The sequence below is a fragment of the Streptopelia decaocto genome (assembly GCF_964273445.1).
Source record: "Streptopelia decaocto genome assembly, chromosome: 7".
Classification (NCBI taxonomy): domain Eukaryota; kingdom Metazoa; phylum Chordata; class Aves; order Columbiformes; family Columbidae; genus Streptopelia; species Streptopelia decaocto.
The window spans coordinates 49,982,272-49,992,852 of record NC_138661.1 but is presented as its reverse complement, the minus strand read 5'-3'; the positions used below and the strand labels follow the sequence as shown (position 1 = coordinate 49,992,852).

The 10,581-nt window shown below is 43.6% G+C and overlaps 1 protein-coding gene across 1 annotated transcript; it reads right to left on the bottom strand.

Moving 5' to 3' along the window:
* Positions 1–4,828: 4,828 nt before the first annotated feature.
* Positions 4,829–9,701, bottom strand: RPLP2 (ribosomal protein lateral stalk subunit P2). The gene is made up of 5 exons (XM_082058527.1): positions 9,544–9,701; positions 8,883–9,006; positions 7,142–7,190; positions 5,383–5,481; positions 4,829–4,946 (listed from the first exon to the last, which is right to left on the bottom strand). The coding sequence occupies exons 2-5, from the start codon at positions 9,003–9,005 to the stop codon at positions 4,870–4,872; spliced, it is 348 nt and encodes a 115-aa protein (XP_081914653.1). The 5' UTR covers position 9,006; positions 9,544–9,701; the 3' UTR covers positions 4,829–4,869.
* Positions 9,702–10,581: the final 880 nt, after the last annotated feature.

Here is a 10,581-nt window from a genome sequence, read left to right as displayed (position 1 = left end):
CAAATAGCATCAGTAGTTTTTTAGTAGAATCAACATGAGGCAAAAGCACTTTCTACCAAAGTTAAAAAAAAATACTTAATTCATCTTGGCATTAATCTATTTGCATTAGTTTTCTTATGACTGGTCAGAAGTTTCTCATTTGGGACACTGTTACACCTGTCCTTAACAGCTCTCAGACTTTGCAAAGCTAAGCCTTCCTCCCCACAGGAATTTCACCAGTTGTATTAGCAGAGGTCATCCAAGCAGCCCCTTTCCTGTTCCTTCCACTACGAATGTCCTCACAGAGGATAGAAGAGAAGCTGGTACCCTCCCCATAGAGGGGCCATCCAGGTTGTAAGAACACCTGTCTACTGCCTCAGTCAGCTGACCAAAGCAACCAAACTCATCAGGTAACCCTTATATAAATCCAACATTTGAGGTCAAGATAAGCCTCAGACTCTAACTGCTACAGACTGTTTTTTTTATTAAGTGTTTGTACTTTCCTTCCATCAGACCAGCAGGAGTCCAGCTTTATCTTTCTTCCAGGCCCTACCCTGGAGCCCACCACCTCACCTAACAGCCAGGAAGCACCCTTGATACATAATAGCTATATCCTGGAGCACCTAAAGAATTAACCCTACTTATCTCAAGTTCTCTATGCCTTATACCCACCCTTCTTTCTCTTCCTCTTGTACCTCTCTTTGCTTCTGTAATTTCCTTCCTGCCTTGCGTTTGATGTGGTTCCATAGCCTTTGTTAGCCTTCATCTCCTCCACCTGAAGAGGTAAGCCTTGGTGCACCTGAGCACCCTCTTAAAGGCCCTTCACATCAAGATGACCATAGTGCTTTCACTCCATGCTTCTGGTGACATGGAAAGGTATTTCCATGTAGCCAAACTCAAATAAAATGTTGTGTTTTGCATTTTCCAGAACAGGGATTGTACTGCAGAAGAACTAGTCAATGGGCTATGACTTCAGCAAAAATGTGTGGCAAAACTGAATACTGAACCTGGTTTGCAGATTCTTCCCTAACACTTGTAACCACGAGAACAGCCTCATTCCGGAGCCACCACTGCTTTCTGTTTTTTCAGCATTTCACAAACATTAAGGTTCCTACTGCGTCCGGAAAATAGAAACAACAGTGCTGCAACAGTGCTGCAGTTAGTTTCACTTGATTTCTCAACAGCAATGTCATCCTGAGTTGTTTATATCACTATGCCTTGGCCCTCAAGGTTACCTATTAGAGGAGGTTAATGAAAAAATAATGTGACCTGTGTTGCAGAGTGCTGCCTGGGTACTGGCACTAGCAGGCTGGTAAAAAACTGCATTTTTCTAAAAAATAAATTTTCCCCCAAAACTAATATTTTTCTCCACATTAAGAAAGTACTGCCATAATCCTGCACTTGCTCATAATCGTGCAAGAAGCCAGGTCAGCATGATTTACTTGGCAGCTTTTCATGTGTATCAAACTCTTATCAGAACACTACAAGCTCAGTTATGTCCTTACATGTCGTGATGGCACTGAGACACCTTCCCATGCTATTTCTCTTTGTTGCATTTGTTTTCTAGTCTAATGAATGGTGAGCAGCTAGTACATATAATAATGTTCAAGCAAATAATGTTTTTCCAGGTAAGACCTTGGTTTTTGGCAGCCAACTGAATTAATTTTAAAGGGAAGCTGAGGGGCAGTCTGTTACAATGTTGTCTACAGCATGTAATTGTGGCCTGTAGTCAGCTAGACTAGGGCACTGATCATGAAGTCCAACCTAAGTGCTGGAACATTGCCGGAAAGCCTGAATTCAATGTCTTTTTCTTACCTGTGATATCAAACTATTCCATGGCAAACACTTGGGACTTGTTTCATGGGAGCATCTCCTGAGGCAATGGAGCAGTGCCCTTGTCCTGCTCTCTTGGGACTAAATTTTCGAAAGCTAATACAGCTCTGTCCTACATAGTTCAAACCTACTGACTTCAGCAGGGCTGCCTGCATGTTAGCAGCTTGCAAAACTAGGCCTTAGTAGTAAGAGTGAAACCAGTTAATTTGACAGTGGCCCCAGGGAGCTATTGCTTATTACTTTCCAGTAGTGTCCAGTATGTTCTCCCTGCTTTCCAAGTAGTGAAGATGTCATGTCACTCTCTGTGCCCCATGGTGTTTGTAAGGAATGATTTTCAATCACAGCTGATTTGAGATGGCACAGCATTTGTGTCCCAGTGAGGAAATCTTGCGTGTTTCAACATCAGGCCTATAACCAAATCACTATCTCATTTTAATAATGAGTTACCAGTGTAATCTCCAGGCACAAGGCTATCCTTTCCTTTCCCTTCAATGCCTTTGAGCCTTTCTTTATGAAGAAGTCAGGAAAAATCTGTTCTAGCTAAAATTGATTCTGCAAGAGACACTAGACCACCACTCCAAGAGTTCGCAGGCACTAGTTTTCTCTGAGAGCATCATGGAATACAATGCACCCACCTCACCACTACCCTTGCCTTTGGAAATAATTGCTAAGTCTGAAAAGGCATCAGTGACACCTGAAAATTCAGAACAGTGTCCACAGGGGAGGAGCATGGATCCCAGCTCCTTCACAGCTGAAGCTCATGGAGATCAGCAGAACAGAGAGAGGTAAACTCCATGCAGAGCACCAGGCAAGTCTGCAACAGACTTACAGGCACATCACTGCTCGTGTACAAAGCCATCAGGTGACAACCATTTTGTAAGTATAGATAAGAGATAAAAATCAAAGCTTTATCAAAGCTATTTTAAGAACAGCTGCCTGAACCCAACAGCACTTGTACGGTTATAATAAGGGCAAGAAAGCTTAAGATACTTTGATTTTGCATTTAGAATAAAATTTTACTGTGCAGAAGCTTTAGCAAATTCTGTAAAATCCATGTGAAACCTTGGAGCAGACCTATCCTCTGACCTGCACATGGAGCACCTACAAGGTATTTATGTAAATTAACTGGCTCCCTGTGACAGTGTAACAAATGCTGTATTTTCAGTGCTTTCTCAGAAAGCTGGCCCCAAAAGTTTATTCTCTAAACAGTTTACCAAATGAGCCATCCTTCTCTTTGTCAAAACAGATTGAGTGACTGGAGTTTTCATCAAAATGCTGAACTTCAGGAAGGAAATTAAAGGTGATAACAGGACATCTAGCACAGGATCAAGTCTATAACTCATTGTGAGAAGATGGAGAAAAATAGGGAAAAAACTTGGTCTAGATGTAGCTGTAATCCTTCCCTCATCACAGTAGCCAGCAGCTGGAACCACAGGTTTCAATCTCATTGCACAGGCCTGGGCACAGCAAAAGTCATGCAATAGCTGCTCAGTGACACTGAAACAAATTCCTTTGTGCATTAAAAACCCCTGCTGAGTGGTGACAGAGCAGTTCCTTCCTGTGAAACACTGACTTTGCTCCTGCAGCAGCCAAGCAAGGCAATCTTGCAAGGTTGCTGGGGCTACCTCTCAGTTAAACCACATCCAAGAACTACTCTTTTTTCAGTGATCTGAGATGGAGAAATCCGCAAGGACAGAAACACAGGTATATACCCACACCCCTTCCAGTACAAAACCGCAGCCATTACAAGTCTGACAAAGAACTGCAAAGACAAGCAGTTTTTGTTACTGCCACAAAGGTCACCACGCTAGGACTTAAGAGACAAAGCCGATGAAAGGTATTGGCAGTATGCTTGTTACTTTCTTGAAGCAGGCACAGAAGGGCAACAAGGGTTAGTTGCTTAAATCATGGCCATTCTGAAGTCTGAGGTTCTAACTTTAAACTGCCCTCTCCCTCGGCTGCTGTGAAGTAATCGGTGTTTTCTCTCAGTGCACCACAAGGAGATGAAGTTTTTCCTACTTGCATTTCACCCCTCTCAGAAGTACTTGCCATGCTTTGTCCAGTGACTCATAACCAACATAGCTCTATCAGCTATGGTAGTTGTTTATTTTTTTCTAAAACACTACTTGTTAAGACTTGGCATGGGAAGATCATCATGTACTACTTGTACTCTACCTATGTATAGTGACAGCCAAATACCACTGCAGAAGTCAGGGGAAGTTGCCTGCCAGAACTATCTCCCAGCAGAGACAGTTTATAAAAGCAAAATTTACTGCCCTCCCACACTGATGCATTCTGCACACACAAGAACACTGTTTCAGTTCTCCAAAAATACTATTCTCCTCATAAAAGTTTAATTCTGTTCAGATAAAGGTGATTTATGTCCTGATAAGTTCAGCTACGCCCAGAACAGACATTTGGTATGAAGAGCACCTTCCCGTAGATCTCAGTGCCTCAGCAGGATGCACTATTTTTTGTTACCAATGCTTTGTAACGTAAAATCCAAGCACAGTCAAGCATTTTATTGGTGTTGTTGCTAGATCTTGGAAATCTGATGCAGCAATGAAATTGGTGCTTTTGGATATTTACAAAAACTAATTACTGTAACTAGTTCTGAAATTATACTACTTCTGGACTGTATCAAACCTGCTGTCCATTCAGTTTCATGTGTTTTGGAATTGATTAAAATATATCCTTTTATTGCCCAATAGATGGGACTCTTTCCTAGTCACTGGAGCAGCAAATAGTACGAAGAAGGTGAACTTCCATTAACATCAGGCAGATTCAGCTTCCATATACTGTTTAAAAAACAGGAGTGTCATAACAAGCATCCAGGTTCACAGAAGCTTAGCTGTTTCCTAAGTACTTTAACATGGTTGAGTCCCATGGCTTGTCATAAAATTCACATACCTGTTTTAGACAGAGATAAAAATCAAAACTTTATCAAAGCTATTTTAAGAACAGCTGTCTGAACCCAACAGCACTTGTATGGTTATAATAATAAACTCAAAAAAAATTTAAAACAAAGGATTTTAATAATTTCTCTACAACAAATAATTAATCAAATAGGCCGAATCCCATGTCATCGTCAGATTCTTCAGATTCCTCCTTCTTCTCTTCTTTCTTCTCCTCAGCTGAAGGAAGAAAATGACAAAGCCAATTGTTAGTATGTGCATTTTTTGCACCACAGATTTTTAAGACGCATGTTTTGGTGTTCTCAGTTTCTGTATTATTGGTATTTCAGCCTCCATGGTTGACCTCATTCTTTTTCAATAGCTAAATAAAAACACTGAGGGGACACGCTATTATTGAAGGGGTGTGATTTAACACAGTGAAGTTTGATTTTTGGTTCTAAGGCAGATCAGTCTTAAGGTGGATAAAGAGCAAATGCTTCTGATTGCCCAAAGGAAAAGTAACTGTTCAGTTTACATTTCAATCACATAGTGAACTGCTCAAGTGGAAAAGCCTTGCAATTTGGACTCGATTTTTAAGATCTTCTTAAGATCTTTTAAGATCTTCTACAGAGAAAACCAAACTGCCCTGTAACAATGGTCCTCCACCCATACTCACCAGCAGCAGGAGCAGCAGCAGCAGCGGGAGCAGCAGAGCCCCCTCCAGCAGAGACTGCCACAGCTCCTCCAGCCGGCATGCTGGCAAGTTTTCCGTTACCTGAGTGGGACAGAAGAGGAAGTATTTAAATGCTCATCACAAGCAAAGAGATAAGGTGAAAAGGAAGAGAGTACAGAAAAGAAGATACTATACCTCAGGGACTGAACCTGTCACTATTAGCTGAAAGGATCAAGAGGCTGCACCCATAAGTATAAACTATTCTATGAAAAAAACCTCAACAGTTTAAGATTCACAAAGGCTTATCCTCAGAACACTGACCCCACATTATTAGTAATTTTTCTTCTGTACACAAAGTCCTGTGTTTTTTTTCCCAAAACTGTCATATAAAAATAACTACAAACACATCCAATTTTACACTTAAAGAAAAAACTATGTTTTCTCAATACAGCATAATAGCCCAGAATTGATAATACACCTCTCAAAAATAACAGATGGCCAGGACTGGCTTCCTCCCTCACCTTTTTTTTTTTTTTTTTTTAAACAGTATAGAGAACTGTGAGGGCATGACTAGATTATACTTATGGGAGAGAAGGGGATGGGGACAAAAATGTATATATATGGGAAAGAGTACTGTATTTTAAACAAATCCTGCAACACCCTACTGCATCTCCTCAGAGATTAACAAACTGACTTCTGATTTATGCTCATCTCAGGAAAGCAAGCTAATTCTCTGGTATCTGCCTTTCACATACCGAGGCTCCCTTGGCATTCAAAGGTCACGTACACAGTATGTTTGCCTGTATTCCAATTTCTGGGAATCAGTTTCTAAATAATTCTGTTACTTCAAGCTCTAATAAACTAGCCAAGTAAACAAACATGTTTCATATGCATGTCAGTATGTTCTAGAAAACAATTTATTTAAAGAAAAAGTATTTCAGAAAGAGATGGCACAAGCGTGTCAAGCACATGCGTAATGTTTCTCTTAGGTCTTCAGACCACATGGACAGAAATGTCCAGTTACTGCTTGTAATAGCAAGGTCAGGCAAAGTCCTGGCAACCTTTAAGCAAATACATGCATAAAAGTTCCCTTGTGCCTATGCACTGGCAAAAAAATAGAAACTGATCAGTCAGAAACCTTTGCACTACCTCAGCTCTGCTTTATTTCAGCCTTACAGCCAAATCAATGTTAAAAGTTCCAGCTGTGGTAAGAGCACAAGCTTCTACACAAGTCAGCACTCAAGAGTCCTGTCTTAGGGAAAAGGAAATGCCAGAATTGGGGAGCTCTGGAAGAGATGTGTACTAGAGAGGCTTGTATTAATTGCAGAAGATGCAACTGTATCCTTAATGTGAACTGACACCAATTTACATTTAAGTCTGTTCTTCCTCTTCTACATAATTGGTGCATCCAAGTGGGTAAATGCAAAGAAAAAATCTCCCTGAGAACTTGAAGAACAGCTAATTTCCTCTGATCAACATGTCCAGAAAACTACATAATGAGCAGACTACCAGTAAGCTCACACATGCTTAAGTTTTCCAGTTTAATGTGGTCCACAAGCGAAACCCAGCAGGTACTGGCACCAACCTGCAGGGAACTAGAATGGACCTGGATTTCAGTCATGTCAGCTGAGAGCCAGCATCGAAGTCCTCAACTGCAAAGCTAAACTGATGAATAATCAGAAAGTTGGCAGCAATTCTACTCTCAGGTTTAAGTTATCAAAGTAGCAGAGGCAATGATCTGTGACACTCAGAGACTACTTACCCTGAGCAATTACATCCTCAATGTTTTTTCCATTCAGCTCACTAATAACCTGTGTAAATTAAGTTTAGAATGTTAATAGTTGCAAAACAGCAGGAATATAAGCTACATTTAAACAAGTACTGATTAGTTATCACGTCCAATGCCTCCATCCTGCTGATTATACAGCCCCAAAATTCCTTATTTCTCAAATGAACAGGACATTGAAACGAAAACTTCAGATAAATCTTTTACACTTTTCCATGGAAGCTTTTCCATGAAATCTGTTACAATTAACTCATAATGAATCCAACAACCTTGCAGAAAGGATACACATATACCGTGGAGCCAATTAGGAAATCCCACTAATGGTCTACTAGTCACTGAGGGACTATTAACGTATCTTGCTTAATACCCACTGGGAGGCTCTGAAGCACTGGGCCCCAGACCAAAAACCACAGGGTCCTGTTCCCAGCCTTACCAAATGTTACAGCCAAGCTGGCTATTGTATGCTTGCACTGGAACAGAGAGTCACAACGTTAATGTTACTACCATTGTTGTATAACCAGAGATGAGGGGGAAAAAAAAAAAAAAAAAAAAAAAGAGAATGCCACAGACCTTACTGGTGAGTCTCTGCTAACTGGAGTCAGTGCTGAGCACTGCAGAGTTAGCAAAGCCAAAGGGCTTTAACCCAAGAGCTTTTCAACTGGCACCTCCTGGTTACACAGAGTGTGACCTGGGAAATGCTGTGCCTGTGTGCTTCCCTCACCCAGAAGGAAGGTGTTTCTAAGACTTCACTAGATTTACACTGGCATAAGATACAGCAAATGCAAATAGAAACGAACTAATTAATCATGACCCAAATAAATTCCAGAGCAGCTTTCTAGATATTGCAGGATCAGAGAAAACAACTAATTTATGAAGGTATTAAACAGACATAAATAAGCCAAAGCTGAAATAACTAGTGTTTAAAAAAGGAGCACCACAAGTTCAAACCAACATCCCAAAGCATGATAAGGACGGTGTCAGTTTAGTCAACCCATTGTTTGTTGCAGCCTATGATAAAACACTATCTCCACATGGAAAACTAACTTCTTTCCTCCACCTCTCTGCAAACAAGAATAAGCTAGGTGATAACACCTTTTTTTTTTAAATGGCCATTTATTTTTAATTCCAAGAAACATCCTAATTATGATACTGTCTTCTTAAAAAGCCTGTTTTTCAATATTTTTTCAGTATTTCCAAAAATTTCCTACGTATTATTACTGAATACATATATATTGAATAACTTTAACATCCATGTTATAACTTCCCTATGTTTCCTGGTAAATGAACAAATCCTTCTTTGCCGTACACTATGTAAGAATTTATTACTGAATATCAGGGCTTCAAAAGTGTTAGCTTTGAATCAATACTGACCAAAAGCCAAAATGAAACATAAACTGTAAACTAAAAATTATGTCATGACAGAACTTATTTTCAATACATACTTATCTGTAGCCACCATCCCATTGAAAATTCTTAGGCTAAGTAATCAGAAGTCAGCAACAACTGACAGATGTCTTTGCGGAGGACAGGTGTTAAATAAGAAAGCTTCTACAAATAGTTCTGACTAGTTAAACAAGGGTTTAGAAATCAAACAAGCAATGATAAGTGAACATATCAACAAAATAAGGCTAGATGACCAGCAAGGCAACTAAAGAAACAGCTGCAACGTCTGGTGCTGACTAGGACATGACTATCTGGCATTAGGAGACAATACCACCTTGTTCATACGTTCATCGTCCGTCTCAATGCCAACGCTGTCGAGGATCTTTTTCAAGTCCTTTGATGTGGGAGACTCATTGCCACCGAGGACTGCTAGAAGGTAAGCTGCAACGTAACGCATCCTGGAAAACAGGACAATTAATGGGGTCTTCGGTGTTAATGCTAATTACACGTTCAGGGAAGCTTCTCTCCTCACTGAGGGAAGCCAAACTCATCATCCCGGCTACTACTGTTTTGCTCTACTTCAGAATGAAAACCCACGACCTGCGAGGCCGCGAACCGGCCCCGCACACGGCAGCCCGTTACACACGGCGGAGCCGCAGCGACCCCCGCCCCGCGCCGGGCTTCGCTGTCTGCAGGCCCCGGCAGCCAGGCGGCCTGAAACCGCTGCCACCGCGCACCGCTCCCGGAGGAACGCGGCACCGCGACCTCCTGAACACCTCTTAGCGCCCCAGACAGCATCCCCGCCCCGGGTCCCCGCGGCGTTCGCCCGAGCCTGGGCCCAGGAGGAGAGAGCACATGGCCGCCATTTCCCCGCTCCCCTCCCGCCCAAAGTGGTCTCGCCCAAGGTCCGCTGGCGGCAGCGGGTGTGGGTGTCGGGAGCGACCATTCCCGCGGGAAAGAGGGGAGGGGGGGGGGAGGAACCTCCGCGCGCTTACTTGAGAGGAGGTGGCAGCGCGGGAGACAGGCCTAAGACGTGCGCTCGCGATGGCAGCGCGGCAGCGAAAGGGAAGGGGCAGTAAGTCGGGAACGCCTTCTTCCCGTCACCTCTCAACAACACGCGCTGCCATTGGGCCACACCGGGGACGAGCGGGCAGGCCAATGGGAAGCTGCGGGCTTTGCTGCTGCTGCTGCTGCCGCCGCGCGAACAGACGCCGCGCAGACGGTGGCGCATGCGCAGAGCGGGGCTGGCGCCGCCTCAGCGCGGGGTCTCGGTCACTCACTGTCTGTGGCTATTTTGTTGCACCCGAGCTGCGGCCTGGGCGGTGCCACTCGTTGTTCGCTGCCGGGGTCGGCGTGGCCTCCCGGGGCGCCCAGGCCTCTCCGCACAGGAGGAGTTGCGCACGGGAGGGAGCGGGTAGCCCGCCCTAGGCCGGGGAGGCCGGGGGTTAGAAGCCCAGCGGCAAGGGCTAGCTGTGGATCAACGGAGTTACAGCCCGCGTTTGGTTTGCTTGGTTTCTTCCTGGAGTAGCGGAATGAATAAAAGTGAAAAGTTAATGTTGTACCAAAATGAACTGAACCCAAACAAAGCAGAACTGTGGTGGTTTGGCTGCGAGGAGGCTTTGGCTATCGCTGCTATACTGCCCTGGGGGCTCCACGGCAGCTGCCTGCGTGGGTGAGAGCACCCTGCTGCTCCGGTCACTGCGGTGCCATCACAAAGTGACCAGGCTCGCAGTTTCAGAACTGAGGAAGTGCTTCAGAGAAGCAGTCAGCAGTTAGTGTTTGCTCCCTGTGAGAACAGACATTTCTCTTGGGGTACTGTGCAGCTTGTGTTCAGTTTTAAGCAAGGGACACTTCTCCAGGGCATTAATACAGCAGCACTGCTGTGGCATAGTGTTGTGGCACCAGCCAGAAACTCATTGTTACAGGAAAACCCGGCTTTGCTCCTCCAAGCAAAATGGAGAGCAGCACAAATGCTGTGGGGCCTCACCAGGATGCAGTGTTAGACCAAATGGTGTCCTGTGCTGCAAGGCAGC

Bases quoted from the DNA above. Each gene is read 5' to 3' on its own strand.
- RPLP2 (XM_082058527.1), bottom strand. From the start codon at position 9,005: ATGCGTTACGTTGCAGCTTACCTTCTAGCAGTCCTCGGTGGCAATGAG. The intron at 7,191-8,882 runs GTGGTATTGTCT...TAATTTACACAG, and splicing joins ACGATGAACGTATGAACAAG to GTTATTAGTGAGCTGAATGG. The intron at 4,947-5,382 runs GTGAGTATGGGT...TTCTTCCTTCAG, and splicing joins TGCTGCTGCTCCTGCTGCTG to CTGAGGAGAAGAAAGAAGAG.